Source organism: Amblyomma americanum, chromosome 11, assembly GCF_052857255.1.
Source record: "Amblyomma americanum isolate KBUSLIRL-KWMA chromosome 11, ASM5285725v1, whole genome shotgun sequence".
Classification (NCBI taxonomy): Eukaryota; Metazoa; Arthropoda; class Arachnida; order Ixodida; family Ixodidae; genus Amblyomma; species Amblyomma americanum.
Window position 1 is genome coordinate 31,762,628 of NC_135507.1, and position 21,091 is coordinate 31,783,718.

Genomic DNA, 21,091 nt, shown 5'->3' on the forward strand with positions numbered 1-21,091 from the left:
TTTACGTTTTATTACCAACCTTTTTTTTTATCAAGACACATAAGTTCGGCGTATTTTTATTCAAATCTTAGTTGCGACTGCAGCTTCTGTGCCTTATTTTGTCTTCATTTGTCCGTTGTTTGTTTTCTCTCTATGTGTTTAAGATATCGCACATCTCTACGCTATACATGGTGAGTATAAACAACCCTTTCGAACTCATTTAGTAATTGCACGCTACCAGCCGTCGAGGTGCAAGGCCTATGTTGAACTGGAAGCAAACTAGTTGAGACATTTGTCCTTTTATATCTTTACCACCTTCTTGTCTTGCTGCTGTAATCTAGGGATAAGCGTATTAACTCTGAATGCACGGTGGTCATGTGGAACAGGCTTTTGACCAGTCGCTTCCTCCTGTGGCTTGCGCAAGCAGTTGTGAAGAACAGGCTTATGAACATGTATCCAAGGTTGACTATAGTCTCGAACTGGCCATTGCCAAATCATCTCGCAGGATACTGCGTTTTGATAGAGGCTCACTTCTTCATCCTGCAACGACTCTAAGTTGTCACGCTGCAACAAATATTATCCTCAAAATAAGTTTCACAAGTTTGTAATGAATCATAACAAACACGCGATTTTGAGCCCTTTAGTTAAGCATGTCAAGCCTGCTCCCGTTTCTTCACTAGAGACGCGTGACGTAGACAGCTTCTGAGGCTACGATATACACTATCAAAATTAGGAACCGACAGAAAAAAATTCAAAATCATTTTTATTGCGCTTCGCTCTGCTAAACACCCTTCTAAAATGGCGTGCCTCTGATGAAGTTCGTAATCATCTCTAGAGCCTGTGCCGGCTTGTCTTCCGGTACCATGTGACCCGCTCCCTGCGAGACAGAACGAAGCAGAGAGGCGAGCATTGTCGTAAATATGACGACGTAAAACCTCGCACAGATACATGACACGATTTCTATGTACAAACGTTAGCGCAAAATAAGACACATTCACAAGAAAGGTGGACAAGACACATTTTGAATGTGTCTTATTTTTCACTAACGTTTGTACATAGAACTATGCACAAACTAGCCCAGCAACAAGTGTTACTTGAGTACATGACACGAGTTCTGTAAACGTCCACTTGGTAGACGTCTGCATTTTATCACGCCTCCAGCACGATTGGTTGGATCGCGACATGTGAAAGTGACAACTGCGTGTCAAAAGTTGACCCCTCTTTCCTGTTGTGTTATTTCGGCTGAAATCGTATTTGTCATTGCTTCAGTAATTGAAGTGCAGAAGTCGGCACAAAAAAAACTTGCGGAAGGAATGAATGAATGAATGAATCAGTAAATAAATAAATTAATAAATAAATGCCTAAATAAACAAATAAACCGTTTTAAAGAAAAAATTTGATTTATATAGTTTGAGAGCTACCAAGTAACCAAAGCTCTTTCACCTGGCCTTTTTGTCTGGGGTTATTTGCCCAAATTCCTGTCTGCGTTTTTGTCATCTTGTTTTTTTCTCTTTGTTTGCATCCTGGAGCCAAGGCTTGCTGATTTGGACTCTGGTCTTGTCTCTTGCTTTGTTTTTACGTTCTTTGTTAAACCCTAGTTTTCCTTTAAATCGTGTTTTTTATTTGTGAGTTTCGATATTTGTTTGCTGATATTTTATCAGCTTTAAGGCCGGGCAAAGCTCAGCTGGTACGGGCTCTCTCTTTCTCATCCTTTCAGTCCTCCTTCTTTTTTTTTTTACTTCTGAAAAGTCTGATAAAAGAATGAGAAAAAAACTGCTGGGTGGGTGGCTGGTGTATGGAGGAGGCACCTTCTGGGAACGACAGGTGCCCGGAAGGTGCCCGGTGACTTAACGCAGCCCCTCCTCCCTCCCCCCGAATTTTTCGACCCAAAAGAACTATACCGTGTGTTTCAGCGACCACTTTCAAAAATTTTCAAAACTAGGCTTTTTGTGGTAAAAAAATATGACTTTTGCGGCAAATTATTACCAGTGTTGGCGGACACCAGAAAACCGGTTAGTCGTCTTAAGTAGTAAGCCGGTTAACTAATTTTTAATGATTAACCTAGTAACAATACAGTTAGGCGCCTAGTTGCAATTAGAGATCCATAGCTGGTCGTTAGTAATAGCCACCTCAGTTTTTAGAATTTCGAAAACGCGATTGCCATCGCCGCTGTGGCTCGGTAAAATTTGGCTTCGTCGTGCGCATATATATATATATATATATATATATATATATATATATATATATATATATATATATATATATATATATATATATATATATATATATATATATATATATATATATATATATATGCGCTTTCGAAAGCATGCAGGCAGGTCAACTCCTCCAATGCACGTAACTAATGGAAAAAGCCAAATTTTGTCGAGCCACAGCGCCAAGGGAAATCGCGTTTCCTGAAATTCTAAAAACTGATATGGCTATTACAAACAACGCTAAGGCGCCCGTGTGCTGTGCGATGTCAGTGCACGTTAAAGATCCCCAGGTGGTCGAAATTATTCCGGAGCCCTCCACTACGGACCTATTCGTTCCTATCTTCTTTCACTCCCTCTTTTATCCCTTCCCTTACGGCGCGGTTCAGGTGTCCAACGATATATGAGACAGATACTGCGCCATTTCCATTCCACCAAAAACCAATTATTATTATTATTACAAACGACGGGCTACAAATCTCTGATTGTAACTAGGCGCCTAACTCGACTAGCTAAAACGTTAATTATTAGAAATTAGTTAACCAGCTTACTACTTACGGCAATTCACCAGTTTTCTCGTGTCCACCAACACTGGATATACTATGCCACAAAACAGCCATATTTTCACCCCAAAAAGCCTATTTTTGAAAAGTTTTGAAGGTGTTCGCTGAAAAACCCGGTATTTCTAACGCAATAAAGATATCCACCACTGACCTTGATTGTCACAAACGTTATGTCGCCCTCATAAGTCTGGAAGAATCCGGCCACTTGCTTTCCGTGCTTCCACAACTTGTATGTCGATGTGGGCTACAAATGAAAAAAAAAACGGTGCAGGATGAAGTGTAAGTGCATTTGTTACTCTCATAGAGCGCCTTAGACCACTTTTGTGTCTTTAGGTACCACAAGAACTTTGTTTCTGTTTCCTCGGTGATATTAAGCATTTGTCCCTTACTGGGACAGCGGAGGCTTCATACGTGAGTCAATTAATGTAGGCGCACATCACAGAGTAGGCAATTCTGGGGCAGTTAGTGAATCTGTAGGTAGCTCCAATATGAAAGGAAACACATTGCGAGTGACCAATCAGTGATTATTCCTTAAGTATTTGTCAGAAGCACAAATTTTGTCAACAACGGTTTTCGTACAGAAGAATAGTAACCACAAACTATTCTCAACTTGAACGCAGAATTAACGACAAATTTCGCTCTTCTGAGTAAACTTTCCCTTTGTCATCGCTTCTACCTCAGTTACTATCCTGGCCAAACACTTGTTTCACGGAATGACGGAAAAATACAGATGTGTAGATTTTAGCACCCATTGTGTAGATGGTAAAAAAAATTCATCAGAAGAATGTTAATGAAGGAAGTTGTTACAAAACTGTCTACAGTACAGATTAAGAGCACAAGGCAAGGCGTTATGGGGCGGAGCATGATCTGGCGACCCTGTTTGGTTTGGCTTTAAGCAATATGAGAAAGGTCGACCGCATTTGACGCGAAAGACATCAGCTGTTTGTTAATTATGCAGCGCTAACGAGAGAGGTGGATGGCTGAATAAGGCACCATGAAGCCAGACTGATGACGGCGTCGTTAGAGTCTTTCTCGTGTGGCATGTTCACTACGTGAGCCGTCCTCAGCGCGCCAACACCTTTTCGGTTCTTTATAGCGATATAGCTATGCAGGCAACTTGCTCTCGACTAATATCGGTTTGCCACTGAAAATGTTATCCAGCTTGATCAGCCATAGGGGCCGCCCTCTAGAATGCGCTCTCACTGAACATGCAGGTGTCGTGCATCTCAAATTAATCTAGACCGAAAACAGGCGCCGTATTCGTTTAACTGTTATATAAATTACGGGAATTATGTACTTCGCATTGGGTTGCCTGCTAATGAAATGAAATCTGTGGATTCAATCGCAAGAATACGCCTCTTGTCGAGGCAACGTTCTTAGAAATGCTTTGATAATTATCACACACGCGTATAGTTGGATACAAATCAAGAGAGTAGTCGAAAATCTCCCTTAAAGGAGACCCTTAATCGAATGAAGTTGGCCGATTGTCCTGCCAGCCATCTGCGACGCCACACTGACCGATGCAAGGGATTTAAACTCTACGTCATGAAATCGGTCGACGCCATTTTGCCGGAGGACATCCTTTGGGGCGCATTTTGCCCCTATGTGCTTGAGCTGTATCCGACTCTAATATAAAGCATTTACTTCAGATAAATTTAATAGACGGGTTAACACTTCTTAGCCAAAAAAAAGTTATACAGCGCTCAGCGGAGAGGATTGCAGATCTGCTTCATTTCCGAAGGAATATCTGCGTTTCGAGCTAAGCACTACCAATGCTAAATACGAAGCTCAGACTTCATGAAAGTCCTATAGCGGATGACGCGCTCTTTATAGAATATCTACAGGCGACGGAGAATGTTCTCTAAGTGACTAAGTGATGTACTTTCCAGTTTACAGTGCGCTCCTGATGTGCAGTCTGCAGGGCTCAGTTTTGGCTCGAAATAAAATATCTTTACAACATTGTCTGCACCCGTACGTAATCTGTAATCGTTGTATAGTTCGAATCCAGTACGTAACGTTGAAATAAGCATTTGCATTTTTTTGGCGATATTCAAAAATAAAACGCTGTATGCCCGCACCTATATATTGTCCGCAAAACCCCAATTATTGATTTTTAAATATATTTTTTTGCCGATATTCAAAAATAATATGTTGTATGTTCGCACGTATATATTGTACGCAAAGCCCAAAATATTAATTTTTAAGCAGGTATATTCCGAAAACTGGGCGCCGGAATTTAAGGTAGTTACGAGAAATTCTGTCAGCTTCAGTTAGCTTCCATGTTGACGAGAACGGCGCGTCTGTCACCGCCGCTTCTTCGTCTGGTAAGTAGGCAATTAGACGTTTGTGCGAACTGCACTGGGCATTCTTCAACATGATAACAGCTCTGGTGTATGCATCGAACAGGGTGAGGAAGCGCCGCATCTTTCTGTCCCTCGATCTTTGCGTTAAGCTGGAGGCTTACTTAAGCTTGCGAGTGCGCATTCCGCCGCTTACTTTGTATCCCAACGTGTTGACGAACCACTCGTCCCCGAGGAAGTTGCACGCCATGTCGATGTCGCCGTTGTAGATCAAGGTCTTCAACGATCCGGAGTCGACTAGCTGTTTAACCACGTCCCGCATGGTCTGGTGCTGTGTCGTGTAGTTCAACACGTTGCTAGAGAACAAAAAAAAAAGATTAGTTGACTGAATTTTTGCTTCTAAACCAACGAGCAAAGCAGGATGCGCACCCCACGGCAGGACACCGCGTAAAAAGACGGACCGAAGTCTTTTTGAAACGCGAACGCTAAGCACAATCACCGCAGTGTGAGGGGTATGTTGCGCATAGCCTATGGTGAACAAACACCCGCCCTATAAGAAGGGACTTTAAATATTTCGAGAAATAGAGATTATTTCTATTAATTTCCGAGTGACATGCCATAGAACTACGGTGCTCTTGAGCACTTTTGAAGACACAGTAAAGAAAAATATCGAACTAAGAAATATAGATAGATTAGTTCCCGAAAACACAGGCAGAGTTTATTCTGAGCCGAAAGGTAGCCGCATACGTGAGAAAACCTCGAATGAAATTCTCGGAATACATCCGCATTCGAATCGCCCGCTAAATTTCCTGGAGACTACGTCATTGTTACGGCGTAGTTGCGTCTCCGGCTCTCCGGTCAAGAAGAGCGAGATTACCAAGCCTGCGTCGCGTGCCATTACGTCTGGTATGTCCAGCGATGGCGGCTGGTAGATCTCCAGCTACATCGCGGGTTGCATTATACAGCATGCGTCAGCGCTCTAATCTTCAGGGATTTACTGTGATGAGGTGTTAACCACCGGCAGCGTTGATTTGGTTTTGTCATCGATTAATCACTGTCCCGTGCACAGTGGACGTCATTAGGTTGATGCTTTAGACAACGAAAATTCGTCACGGGGTGTTAATCTTGCTGCACTAGCTTAAAAAAACTCGGATTCTCCTTGGCCATAACTTTGCGCTGAGTCATTCACACTAGAAAGAAAACGTTTTGAGACAACGTTTTTTGAACTACCGATTCCTTCGGTTCTATAAACGAGGTTAGGTTGCCTGCGTTGTCAGGTATGCAAAGCATATGCGCTCGAATTTCCTCCCTAGCCAGCTCAAGACTGTCCACGTGCTTCTTACTCACTGATTTAGAGACTTTTTCAGGATGCACTTACAACTTGCTCCGGAGAATCACTAAAGGGTTTATGTTACGGGAAATTTTGATATTTCCGGAATAGATGTATTAAGTGAGATAGATTGTCAATATTCAATAAACTATACCTGAATTTTTTCCTCACATATATCGGCCGTTATGAAACTTGGGTCGATATCGAGACGACATTCAGGAAAACGCTATTAAATGATATTCCGGCAGTTGCAAAACTCCTCAGTAAGAGTTGGTACGCCTCACCTGCACTCATCCCACTCCAAAGGCGAGCTTTCCACGTGCAGCGCCCTCTTCACATCGTCTCGTCTGAGGTAGAGTTTGACATTTTCGCTGTCGATACACGGTGGTGTGACACCTAAGTTTTCCTGTAAACGAAGGCAGTGGCGGAATATTAGGAAGGAATGAGAAGGAGACCAGGAAGAAGTATTAGAAATTAGGTTGGAGACTCCTTTTGTTACCAATCACGCTCCAAGTCGACAAAGAGTACTTCTAAAGATCGAGTATGACGGTATTACCTGCACTAAATAAAGAGGTGGGATAAAGAAACTATTGTCAGCATTACCTTGAGAAATCGGAGGAATTGAAGCCCCAGTCCGGACTTGTCTTCGTCTGGGCCCACACGAAGACTAGTTTTCATACCAAACGGCTGGTCAACAGACTGAGGCTATCCGACTGCCCCTTGCAGCTTATGCCGGACTAAATTACAAGTTATAAACTCGTTTCTTAACGTAACTAGAATTATCGAAGATATGCATGCATAGCGATATGAACTATTGCTAAAAAGAGCCGGTAGTTTTAATTTAAGATGAAGACGTGGTGCATATTTCAGGAGCGTAATAAAAAAAAAATTAAATGTAATGTTTAATGCAGGCGTTAATAAGATTTGTTAAATTTTCTATTAAAGAATGCAAACCTGAAACTCCAACAAGCTTATACTTTCTGCTACAAGCTTATAAAGTTTTAGCCTGCACAATAGACCCTAGCCATGATTTTGAGTAAAGCAGGCATCAGAACAGCGACCAGCACGGATTGAACGTGACGTGAAGTCGTACCCCGTAATTCTGGACAGTCGCATTTCTGGACTAGAAGTTGTTCCCGAAAACAATTATTTCGCATATCGCAAGTTTGTGTCATAACAATCAATATATCCGCACATGCCCCCCTGGCACACTTGTAGTTTTGAGCTATTTATAGTAAAAAAAATGCGCTCCGTTGTTTTTCAATGGCAGTAGTAATTACTCGGCGTGAGTGCATGACAAATATTGAAAGCAGGCTTCTGCTACACATAGGAAAAATTAGACCATTCCGATCAATATGTTCATGACAATGTCTCACAATATTCTTGAGTGACTCATGCTGTTTGTATAGTTGGCCTTCTATGGCGTCGTCCTTGCTCTTCTAGTCCCTTGCCTTTTTGCGCTGGTTCATCACGTGTCTAGCAATTTCGGACAAAAATTTTAAAAATTAAAAAATTGTAAGATACTTTTGCGGTAATATTGAAGGTAACGGTCCATTCTTGTGATATGTAGCAAAATATTTCTTTTAAAGTGTTTCCATCGAAGGCGCATCGAACAGTCAACACTCCCATAGAAAAACCAATGGGCAACCTTTTAAACGATTGCAAAAACGTTAATATAAAAAAATTCAAGACTCTCGTCGGGTGATCTGCAGATATATTGGTTGTTATAGTTAAATCTTACATTATATGAAGAAATTGCGCTCATAGATGGTTTCCCGCTCAATAATGCTTTTGTCCAAAATTGCTCCCGGGTTCGAACCCGACCGCGGCGTCTGCGTTTTTATGAAGGAAAAACGCTAAGGCGCCCGTGTGCTGTGCGATGTCAGTGCACGTTAAAGATCTCCAGGTGGTCGAAATTATTTCGGAGCCCTCCACTACGGCACCTCTTTCTTCCTTTCTTCTTTCACCCCCTCCCTTATCCCTTCTCTTACGGCGCGGTTCAGGTGTCCAACGATATATGAGACAGATACTGCGCCATTTCCTTTCCTCAAAAACTAATTTATATATTACAACAATATATATTATATATATAATTATATATAAAATTGCTAGGTATGAAAAATTACAGTATTCCCAGTCTCTTCTCAATAAAAAGTGATGTCCAGGAAAATTGTACTTGCATATAATGCGGTTACCGCCCGCCAGATTACGTTGCGAGTGCTGAAGCAACTGCACTAAGTAACAAAGGTACTCACCTGCCGCGGGAGGTTGATGGTGCGCTCCATCAGCTGCCGTGACTTGTGATAGCGGGACGGAGAGCTAAGTTCTCTGGCTTCACCGAATCTTGGTTCTTCATCTTCGCACCTGTCGTAGAGGTTGTAGATGTTCAGGTTCTCGTTGTAGATGACCATCATGGCATCCTGGACCTGAGAAAAGCCGAGAACAAACAAAAAGATTACGACAATTTTTAACCTTCGAGCAGCATGTGTGGCACCGGCATCTGTGGGAAAATAGTTGGCATCGCGGGCTAAAGAAGAAGTATGCTCCCAATCTAGCACCTCTAAACGTGTTGCGCGACTCAACGTTAGAGATGACGCTCAGTCGACTGCCTACAGCATCTGGAAGAGCCAGCCACTAAGTTAAATGAAACGACGCCAGTGTTTGAGTAAGTGAAATTTACTGCCCCTAAGTTATTCTGTGACATCGAATTTTTGATCATAAGAGTTGTGAAACTCCGAGTCTAGTACCGGACATGACTAGTGGCCGGTTTCCAGAGGTCAATAGACAGTTGCTACTCGTATGAGTTTAACAGTTAGCCATAGCTAGTAGATAGATAGATAAAGAGGAGGAGGAAAAGACAGGGATGTTAACCAGAAAGGGGTTCCGGTTGGCTACTCTGCACTGGGGAAGAGGGATTCGGGGGCTAAAAGTAGGAAGAGAGAAGGGGAAAAAGGCATAACACACGCACAACGCTGTCACAATATGTCACTCAATCCAGTCGCTCTCAAGTAGGCAAAGAGTGCCTTGTACGCCTTGAGGGCAGTCGACTGCTCTGGCCACAGACCGAGGATCTTTTGCTCTGTTAATGGGCGAGGATCGAGGCGGTCCAGGGCACAACACAGTGTATGTCTTGCACTCGCAAATGCAGGGCACTCACAGAGAAGATGAGCGATGATCTCCTCACAACCGCAGCTTTCACAGGCAGGACTGTCGGCCATCCCCATCCGGAAAGCATAGTGGTTGGTAAAAGCAACACCGGTCCATAAACGGCATAACAATGTTGCTTCGCGACGTGCTAAGTTACGTGGAAGACGAAGGCGCAGTCCAGGGTCCTGTGCTTTGAGGCGGAGGTTGCAAAACTCTCCCGTGTTCCACGCTAAAAGTGTGAGCTCCAGCGCCAAAGGGCGAAGCCCACACGCTGCGTCAGGTCTCGATATTGGGATCCTCACTGGAAGTCCGTCGTTGTGAGCAGAACACGCAGCCGCATCGGCCTGGTGATTACCGTTAATACCACAGTGTCCTGGCAGCCATTGAAAAATGATATCATGAACTTTGGAAACGGTGCCGTGGTACAGTAGACGGATCTCAGCAACAAGTTGTTCCTGCGACCCGCGGCGTAGCGCAGCTTGCAGGGCTTGAAGGGCTGCTTTAGAGTCGGTGAAAACCGTCCAGTAGGTAGTGTCGTGCTGTTTTCAGCAGCGTTGAGCAGTTCATTTAAAAGCTGTACCTGACGCGACAGTCGGTGAACTCGTAGTTTTGAACAGATCTGAGCGCAAGATTTCAATGAGCGAATTTATCGCGAGCTTCGGAACTGACATGATCAAAGCGCTCTGATGCTGTGGCAGCGACCATGGCCTTTCGGAAGCTGAAGTACAGCTCGATTTCTCCTTACAATGCGAAGGCAGGACGTTCGCGTTTCTAGAGTCCCTCCCGCTAATAGCTGTCAATGTGAAATTGCATGCTAGATGGTCACAAGATCTTAGTGCACAGCAATGTCTCACGTGTATGAACCATGTCATTTAGGCGGGTCTTTAAGTGAGAGTAAAACAAAATAAAGGCACATTCAAATTTAGTGGGCAAAGTCACCCAACACACATCGCTATTTTCAATTTTGTAGCTTTTTCTCACTTTATTTGGCGCATAGAGCATTCTTAAAGCTTCCTTGGAAGAAATGAGAACAGTCGGCCCCACCAAGTCGTTAAAAAAAATGTGGTCGTATTCAATATGTTCGCGCCTGCGTTTAACTACTATAGGTTATTTATTACAGTCAGCTCTTTCAAATACTACTGAGTAATTAGTAACGACTGGACAACCCAGAACAATAGCGTGCATTGTCTCAGCTAAGCGACTCTATGCTCTCTGCTATCACCTAGGCCACAGATAAGCACACCTCATGCACGGATAAGCGGCACCACGAGTGTATTCAAGCCTGCGGACAACTGACTGTTGCCGCCCAACTTACCGCTTCGTCACAGTCAGGTGATCGGCGACTAACGAAGTCGCACGTCTGCTGGGACACGCTGCCGTTGCAGCAGTTGGATGTAAGCCTCGTCCACAGACTGTAAAAAAAGAAACAAAAGCAGTGTTAACACAGGTTCTGTCGTAAGACTATTTTTTACCGTACGTTAAAATTTTCGCATTGTATTATGCACAAAATAAATTCAATGCTGGCTAAGCTGGCTTGTGGATTGTAGTTTTAGATTATTTTCAATATTTACAAAAAATAGAACATCTAATGCATATTGAGCGAGCGAGCAGTCATACAGCTGCAAGGAAGGCATTGCAGAACATCCTGATGAGCCTATTGAAAAGCCGAAACATCGAATGATGACTGATCGCATTAAGTGTAGACCACTATTAGTGAATCTGGCGATGTCGGACACTCCGACAGGTAGGCTTCCGGCATTGTTTAAGTATATGTGCGGTTGAAATGCATAGAATGTAAAAGAACCTACCAAGAAAAGTAGAGCAAAAGGACATTCGAGAACCTTATTCTTCTGCTAACTAAATTGAGGTGAGAAGTCATGAACATAAATTACTTTAGGTGCTCCTATTTTTCGGAGTTAAATTTTCTGATTACATGCGTTTTTATCTGAGAGATGAGCTTGATAAAGAGAGCAAAAAAAAACAAGGAATTATAGTTTTGTACCAAAAGTACAAAATGCTAATAATGAACTTGCCAATTCCTGGGAAACTATGCAGAACCTATGCAGAATATCCGGAAGTAGACCGCACACAAGCCGCAATTTAAAACAAAAGCATAAAGTGCCTTGCAGGGAAGAAAATACAGCATCTCGAAGTCAATCATTGTTATTTGGCTAGCTTGTTGCGTAACAACGATAAGAACCGACAGCGCACTCAAGCAACGAGTTTCATAAGGCCGGTAACGTACCATGCCTCTTTTTACGGTAAGACCAAATAAAGTGTTTCGTGTATACATTACAAATGTGGTACCAGCCGAAGGTAACAAATTACCTCAATCCGTACAGCCCGTGGTAGTACCCAAAGAAAACCAGCGCGTTGCCGAGGATGTTGAAGTCCAGGGCTCCGTTGCCAACGGCGTAGCCCTGACAAGAGTAAAAAAATGTCTTCCTTTCTATGGGTCTCTTTTCTCACACCTTTATAATAATGGCCCCCCCAAAAAATGCGAAAAATGTTCATACATTTTGCGTGCCCTCATAGGGCGGGCCAAGTAATGTGAGGCACATGTTTCAAAAAGTCTTGCTGAGATAGAAATGAAGTATTATTATTAGAAACCGCGTGAAGAAAATGATTGAGCTAATTCTTAATATACTTTAAAAAGTTTCGGAAAAGCCTAAACACAGCGCCCAAATGGGATTCTGTAGAGTTATAGTCTCAGGATTGACCATGCCCAACAATTTCCGACAAAATTTTTGAAAATGAGAAAACTGTGGAATACTTTTACGGTAATATAGAAGGCAATGACCCATATAGAAGGTAATGGTCCATTCTTCTAATATGTAAAAAATCTTTTTAAAATATCTCTAACGATTGCATCGAACAGTGAAGACTTCTAGAGAAAGTTAATACGGAAAGCTTTTGACGATAACAAAAGCGTTGAATGAAAAAAAAAAATTCAAGACTGCCGTCGGGTGATCTGCGCGTACATTGATCGTTATAGTGAAATCTTGCATAACATGAAAAAAAATGCGTTCATAAAATGTTTCCCACTTAAAAATGCTTTGGCCAGAATTGTTTCGTATGAAATTAAGTTGCGCGCCATAACGTGTGTCCCGTGAAATGATTTTTTTTTATGAGAAACTTGAGAAAGCGGCAGTCTATCGTAAAGCGACAGCAATCGTACCACACCTTGAGACGGATGCCCTTTGGATCCTTGAGCACCCGCAGCGTCAGCATAGGAACGTAGACGCCGCCGTAACTCTCCCCGGCGATGTAGAAGTCGTTGTCCTTCAGGCTCGGAAACTTGGAAAAGAAGTCCTGAATGGCGGCGTAGTTGTCGTCTGCAGTTCGGTCGTCGTTAGTAGAATACTGGCCGCTGGTATCGTACGAGAAACCGACGCCCGCAGGTGCTTCCAGAAAGATCACATTCGCAACCTGTTTCGAATGAATACAAAGCGCCAAACCCTTAGACTGGAACTGCAAGTTGCTGCTGAGAGATGTGAGAAATATTTTGCGGGCATTCACACTATTGTTTGCGCAATACTTTCATTCGTGATTGACTCAGGCCGATCGTGAAAGGAACACGGCACGAAAACGTTGGCGTGCAACTTACCTACAGCGTTTTACCATTAAGACAAATTTTTTTAATTAAAGCCCTGAAATGCAAGTTTAGCCGATGCTTCTGCTCTTGCTCGTCTGATGTACCGCCTTTGCCAAAAAGCAAGGAGGCAACGGGGTTCGCTTACATGCCGTATTGTGGTGTGACCTAAATACTAAAAGGTCACGAAATGTGAGTACAAGGGTTCTCTCTAACTTACACTGAAGGCAGTTGTTCTCTTTGGCTTACTGAGATTTAGAGCTTAAGCGGTGCAATTAGCGCGTAACTACATAACTATGAAACAAACCCTTTTGCTTAGCTACTTTTGGCCAAGACAGTAAGTCGTGCTTGCTACCAGATAATTTGTTTCACATCTCAGTACGCACTTTTCGTATTTTCGACAGAGTCAGTTGGCTTGACGCTGGTGACAGCGGTTGGACGTTCAACCTGACATCCGTTCGTGCTAGCAGTGTACACATGCAAGTCTTGCACGCAATGCCTCTGCCGGGCATACAGTGCCAAACAGGTGGCTGTTCTTATAAAGGACAGGGAACCTTAATCTCGCTCGTAAAACGTGTTTAGGTAAGGGACTAAAACTTCAAGATCCAGCACTCGACAGAGAACGAAACACCAATTATAGGTAGCATTCTGGAATGTATAACACTATCATGTATAGTACTAAACAACAGTTTTATGGAGTAAAGAAAGAGGAAGTTTAAAGCTGGCATCAGATCAAACACTCTGTTTAAAAATAATGCGACGAAGATGGCATTATTTTAACGGAACAAGGCGGGCAGATTTACCGAAGGGCTTCATCGCTAATGTGTTTAATTAATGTCTGGCCGTGAAAGCTCAATTCACGAGCCAAAGCTGAAGAATTGCGTGCTTGGCTTGTTGTATACCCCTTACAAAAATTTCTTTAGACAGTCTATAGACTCTTCATAGACTTCTGTCTATAAAGTCTATAGACTATGTATAGACAATCCCTAAAGAACAGTCTATAGGCATTACAAATCCTATTGACAGTCTATAGACAATCTATAGATTTATGACCATACACTTTCAGTAGACTTTTATCGACAGTCTGCAGACTATGAATAGAAAAAAGAAATCCATAGGAAGGCAATAGAGCTTATAATAAGTCTATAGACTCTCTTTAGATCATTTTCATAAGGCAATTGCAAGAAGGGATGGTGGCTCGCCTTGTTCCAGCTGAAGGGGTTCATAATGAGCTTGTGGCCCCTCTTGACGGCACGAAACGGACCTTGTTCGGACATCAGGCCCAGGAGAGAACTGCATCCTGGTCCACCGTTCATCCATAAAATGACAGGATCTGTTTCGGGGGAACCCTCACTCGCCACAAACCTGAAGCAACGTTAGAAAAACGAGTTTCACCGCCCCGCAATTGTCGATATAAATGCGCAGCTATCTTTCTTATTCAACTTCTACGGAGGCAAAAGCCGCATAAAAAAATTTGTAAATGTGTAGCGACTCAGAAGAAGTAAACTTTTCGCAGCTGAAATCATTCTTTTGTCATCTCCATATCCAGAAATCTTGGAAAAAAATTTTGAATATTCGAGTACTGTAAGGTACTAATATAGAAATATTGAAGGTAATGGTCAATTGTTCTGATTTGTAGAAAATAGTTCCTTTATAGTGTTTTCATCGCTCGTATCGAGCAGTTATGACTGCCATAGAAAGCCAATGGGAAAATGTTTCAAAGAGATTCAAGCCTGCTGACGGCAGTTCTGCGGGCATATTGACTGTTATATTGAAATATCGCAACATACGAAAACATATTGCGCTCATAAACTCTTTCTCGCTCAAAAATGCTCTTGTCTACAATTGTTGGGCACGAGCTCGACCAAGCTAGAGACTCTATACCTTTCGCACGAAAGCAACACAAAAACAGGGGTAATGCACCGTCATGAAGTTATGCTTGGACTTCGTTTTCAATTGTCGACTGAACAGAACTTTCCGCGCAACGCAGCAGGAAACTGCCTTCACAAAGAAAAAAGGTTATTATCGAGTAGAAAGTTAACTAATATTTGTCACGCATATATGGCAGTAATGAATGCGACCTGCTTTTGCCTGTTTGTGCTGTCCCTCTCACCAGTAGTGCAGCCGCCGCGTTCCTCCCGCCTGCAGAAATCCTGAGTACTGCTTGAAACTGGTTTGATTGGTCAAACCGGGCAATGACGTCACTTCATCCTCGGGCGGTCCTTGGCAAAGCGCGATAGTGACGGCGGCCGTGGACAGGACGGCTACGAGTGCCGCCCACCGAGGTTGCATTTTGATGGATGCTGGAAGGATAAGCAAATCCAGGCTTATCCCCCGTGCGAAGCAAATGGCCGCAACACGAGAGAGAAGCAGTATTCTATGAAGCTATGGACAATTTCTCTAACATGATGCAACAAAGGGAGTAATTATTCGTTAGTGTACACATTAGTACAGCTATATGGCCCCAACTAAGGTGAATATCCCGGAAGCCTGTCCACGGCAGTCACTCTACCAGCCAGCGAAGGCAGCCAGCCAGTGAAGGCAGGAACGGTGTTGGTCTAACATGTTTAGAGGAACATATTGCAAAAACACCGTTCACACTTACACCGTTCACACCGTTTACTCTTAAAAACATCGTTCCCACTTACAACCCTTGATGAATCGGCCTCGCCCTGACGTCGCCTAGCCGTCGAGTGGCTAGCGTAAGCTGGTTTAGGTAGCTAGCAGAGAATGGTAGGTAGAGCCCTTGCACCGGCTAGGCGGTGGTCCCGGGTTCGAGCCCACGGACCAAGGCGAATAACTCTTCAGCTGCGAAAGCAAGCTGTGCAGTTTTTCCTTTGCGGCCGTTTAAACGCACCCAGGTGGATTTTATTGAGTCATCGTTTCCTAGGTTATGAAGACGTTGCCCTGTAAGTGTTACGCGAAGCACACTGTAATAGGCAGATCAAAAGTCATTCTTTTTTACAAAATCGGTTGCAACACGAATGAGATAGCGTGTATTTTATGAACAGTTGACTTATTTCTCATTTTGCTAAACGTTGTACTCCTCCGCTATTGTATGGCGCTGTCGCTGTTGTTATGGTTTTACAGTCACTGAGTGCTTGATTCTATCGCATGTTGCTGCTGACTGAGGTACACTTTCTTAATATAACCGAGTCAATGCATTTATATTCGCAGGAAGGACTGTATCATTGGCACTAGAGTGCAAACGACATACGATGGATGTCTTTCTCATAAGCATTTTTTATGTAACTTTAAAGGGATACATTTCGTGGCTCCTGACTCACAGTCTCGAACGGTGAGCGTGTTTTCTACCTGTGCTGACACCTAAAGCTTTGATAGGTGCGCATAAAAACTACTCCAACTCGATTCTCGATTGCACAACCAGTAAAAACAGCCTTCAACTGCGCCCCTAGATGTAGCGTACACAAACACCTGGAAATTGGTGTCCAGGATCCTGTGGACGTCACGTGAACAGCCAGTGAGTGATCTTGTGATATTTTGACATTGCGATGAAAGAATTCATCTTACGATGACTTTGTTTTATCTGTACAAGGCAGTTAGCACGAGTCAACAGACTAGTGAACAGATCGAACAGATCGACATATTTAGCATATACAGAAGCGGTTAGGTGCAGGGTACGGGTGGTCAGTGATTAATGCAGGAACAGTAGAAAGGTTAGATGAGAAATCTACTTACAGGTGTAGAAGCGCTGGTGATATGCCGAGGTGAATATTTCGAAGAGAGCAGGCGGACGCGCGGAGGCCAATATATCGGTCTCTGCTCTGGATCCTTCCCCGGGCTCACAGAGATATAAGTCAGGTCACGGGACCACAACTGCCTTTGATAAGCGTCGAGTGGAAACCAGATAGCCTTTCCTCCCGGAGTGCAGCAGCAGCAGAAACCGATAAAATGCAAAAAAAAAAGAAAGTGACGCGTCTGAAAGCGAGCGCTTGTTGTCTGGGAGAAATCCTATCACTAATGTCAGCAGAGTTCGGTCGAAGGTGCTTTCGCGGAGGAAACTAGCACCATTGCAGGACGTTGCCTTCAGACGCAAGCACATTGTGGCAGCTCCCGATAGCTTTCGCTAGTTGTGGCAAAAGCAAGCACAATTTAGTTTTTCTGTACGCACAATAAATCAAACTTTTTTTTAGGGTACATTTTGATGTTCTGATCCTGTTGAAAGTGCCTGAGCTCAGATGTTCAAGGTGCAGGGAATCGCGCTAAACTGCTTACGGGACGAAACATTGCAGACGCACGAACGGCAGAAACTAACGACGAAGCGCACACTTCGGTTTGGTTTATGGGGTTTTTACGTCCCAAAGCGACTCAGGCTATGAGGGACGCAGTAGTGGAGGGCTCCGGAAATTTCGACCACCTGTGGTTCTTTAACGCACACTGACTTCGCACAGTACACGGACCTCTAGAATTTCGCCTGCATCGAAATTCGACCGCCGCGGCCGGGATCGAACCTGCGTCATCCGGATCAGCAGCCGAGCGCCATAACCACTGAGCCACCGCGGCGGCTAAAAGCGCACACTTCGTCTCTACTATAGACCATTCGTGCATGTTTGGTCTTTCATGTAACAACCTCAGCGCGATTACTGCCCCATGAACAACCAACCAGCCCCCATTCTTGACTTGTTAGCAGATATTCGAAAGTGTTGTACTGAGCCGTCGAATGCATAGCGGAGAGAATTCCGATTGTTGAGACGCTAAGGTTAGCTCACTGAGCGTTTCTGCGTTGTTCAACCTGCTGTTGATGCTAGAATATTTACCGAAGGAAACGTACAAACGGTTGAGGAGTTAGAAAAAAAAAATACAGTATAGCTCCTATGTGAAATGGGGCGCATGATTCGTATTCAACCAATTACTGCTCGACAAATGCGGCTGAAAAAAAAATTTTCCTGTGGTCTAAATACTGTCCCTACGAACGGAAGGTGCCCATGAAATATTTTAAACTTTAGAATCAACCACAAGCCACCGCGGTGACTCAGTGGTTATGGCTGTCGGCTGCTGACCCGAAATACGCGTTTTCGATACCGGCCGCGGGGTCGAATTTCGATGGACGCAAAACGTAAAAGGCGCCCGTGTGCTGTGCGACGTCAGTGCACGTTAAAGATCTCCAGGTGGGAGAAATTATTCCGGAGCCCTCCACTGCGGCGTCCCTCATAGCCTGAGTCGCTTTGGGACGGTAAACCACCATAAACTAAACCAGAATCAACTACCGAATTCGTTCTTCTACACATACTAACTCTTTCCGTAAAGAAGCTATACCTGCACACATTATTTCCCATGAAATTTGAACGCTAACATATGGGGCATTGTTGTACGCATTTACCGGAGGAGGAAGACATGCCACTATTCATCGAAGACAAACCATTGGATATCACAGGTGTGCGGGTCGCAATGCACTTCATCGCTACATGACGTCAGTGCGGTTGCAGCGTCGAGACCGTTGCTACTGCATACCTCGTTTATATTACTCAGACAGGCCAACCACTTGATTCAACCAGGTTCTCCATCGAGCAGACGGCTCTTCTACTTCAATGTCAGTCACGTCGCTCGGTTCGCTATCGGACCCTCTTGGAAGTCTGTGTTCGTATACTCGTCATTATGTGACGCCCTTTCGTTACCAGGATATGTGGACAAGCGCTTCTACACTCTAAACACAAATACACCTATAGGGGAGTAAAAAGAGAGTAAAGTGACCTCTAGCGCACACCCTTTTATAAAAGGGTGTGCGCTAGAGGACAGATTTATTCCCTTTTTACTCCTTCTGTTTAGAGTGTACACTCTAAACAGGAAGGAGTAAAAAGGGAGGAAGCCGTTCTCTAGCGCACACCCTTTTATTCTTACTCCCATATAGTGGGTACTCGTGCTTAGAGTGTAGTTACCTTCGTTGCCACCGCATGGCGCATAGGTTTGATAATTCAAAAACAGCGCGTTGACGTCATCCATGACGTAAGGAAGCAACAGTACCTTCGAATGACTGCTATTAAAGCGCTGTAGGTCGCTATAGTCTTCGGGGCACTAGATAGGCGCGGTTCCGAATTTCTGGTAATGGCGGTGAACAATTGCTTACGTCATAGTTCCAAATATTATATGCGCCCAGGAAGGAAAAGGTTGTAGGTGTTCCAGCTATTTGAACTAGAATTCTATATCGCCTTTGTCAAAGTTCGGCCGATATTTCTGGAACTTGCCTTATTTATTTATTTATTTATTCAAGGTACCTACAGCGCCTTGAGAGGCATTATTGTAGGGGGGGGGGGGGTAAGTACATTAACAGTAAAATTCAATACAGCACAAGAGAACAAAACAGAAATAAAAGTTATAGAAAAATGATAAGAACTTCCAAAAAGATAAAAGCATTCTGATTGCACCCGAGACACAGAACCAACACTGACAGCAGCATAATCAGAATATTGCAAGGTCAATTGCTGCCTGGAAATTCTCGCTCTCAAACACTTCATTAGGCAGCAGATTCCAGTCACTTATTGTGTTGGGAAAAAATGAATATTTAAATGTATTGATCCGGCAGTTATACCCTCTAATTTTCATAGTATTGTCCCTTCTACTCGAAACGTAGTGAGGTTGCCTTAAATAGAGGCTTTTATTAATTCCTGTTTTATTATTGTAAATGTCGTACAAAAACTTTATTCTAAAAACTTTTCTTCGGTGGGATAATAACTTCGTACCAAGAGCTTCCCGAAGTTCAGAACCTCTAACCTTAAAGTTGTAATTCCCAGTTACGAACCTTGCTGCCCGCTTCTGAACTCGTTCTAGCTTGTCCTTTAAAATATTTGTGAACGGGTCCCAACATACGCATCCATATTCGAGAATTGGCCTGACATTCGTAAAGTACAATGTTTCTTTTAGGCGTGGAGTCGTATGTTTAAAGTTTCTTTTAAAAAGGTTGAGAACGCAGGAAGCCCTGGCAGTTATCGCGTCGACGTGTGCGGTCCAATCCAACTTCGCTGTAAATGTGATACCGAGATACTTTACTCTGTCCTTTGTCTGTAGAACAGATTGATTTAGATTATAGTTGCCCCATATCTTCTTTTTTTTTGTTTGTGAACTGCATGAGGTAACATTTACTGGTGTTGAGAGTCATCTTCCATTTGTCACACCACGCACATACCTTGTCAAGGTCAGACTGCAACAGAATGGTATCATTTGCGCACGTGACAGAACGGTAAAGAACACAGTCATCAGCGTACAGCCTAACACGGGAGCACAGTTCACTCGGCAAATCATTTACAAAAACAAGAAACAACAAAGGCCCAAGTACTGAGCCTTGCGGCACACCCGATAAAACCTGAACAGACTGCGAAGTGACACCGTTAATAAGTACCCGTTGTCGCCGTGCATACAAATAATCTTGAATCCATCCAAGAAGTCTAGAAGGTATACCTAAATACGATAACTTTGTTAAGAGTAGAGAATGCGAAACCACGTCAAAAGCCTTGCGGAAATCAAGAAAAACTGCGTCTATTTGAACACCGAGAACGAGTTAGCGCGCGATGTTGCGCAAAAGCTTCCATAGGGGGAAAAAAAATTCGTAGATGACGTGCATGTTACTTTATTTCCTCAATAAAGGTTGTATACACTGTTCTGACGGGAATGAAAGGCAATGTTGCCAAGGCGTAAGCGCAGCATCCGCGCAAGATCAGAAGAGCGCCAAAATAAAATGAATAAATTCCCAGTATTTGCTCTTGTTGAGTGAATCGCCAAATTGAGTGAAAGCTATAGCTTAAACGGTGCCAACTATTTATACCTTTCCCCCTTGCACTCCCTTCCTTAATTCCTATCTTTATGAAACGTGTCACATTTTTTAACGGGCAAGGGCAATTCCGGTGGCGTTTCGAAGTCTTTGGCGGCGTATTACGACCGCGCGTTGCACCCGATGACGATTAAGGTTGCTTTAAGTGCGAAGCTCGGGTTGCACCGGAACTTGATGACGGGTT

The 21,091-nt window shown here is 43.5% G+C and overlaps 2 protein-coding genes across 2 annotated transcripts in view; one reads left to right on the forward strand and one right to left on the reverse strand.

Moving 5' to 3' along the window:
* The window catches only part of LOC144110097 (neprilysin-1-like), a 78,759-nt gene that overhangs the window by 28,573 nt on the left and 29,095 nt on the right, over positions 1–21,091 (forward strand). The window lies entirely within an intron of this gene.
* On the reverse strand, positions 725–16,954 carry LOC144109924 (lysosomal protective protein-like). The gene is made up of 11 exons (XM_077642694.1): positions 16,824–16,954; positions 15,238–15,427; positions 14,327–14,489; positions 12,716–12,961; positions 11,861–11,952; positions 10,848–10,944; positions 8,641–8,811; positions 6,670–6,791; positions 5,252–5,411; positions 2,907–2,999; positions 725–856 (listed from the first exon to the last, which is right to left on the reverse strand). The coding sequence occupies exons 2-11, from the start codon at positions 15,414–15,416 to the stop codon at positions 773–775; spliced, it is 1,407 nt and encodes a 468-aa protein (XP_077498820.1). The 5' UTR covers positions 15,417–15,427; positions 16,824–16,954; the 3' UTR covers positions 725–772.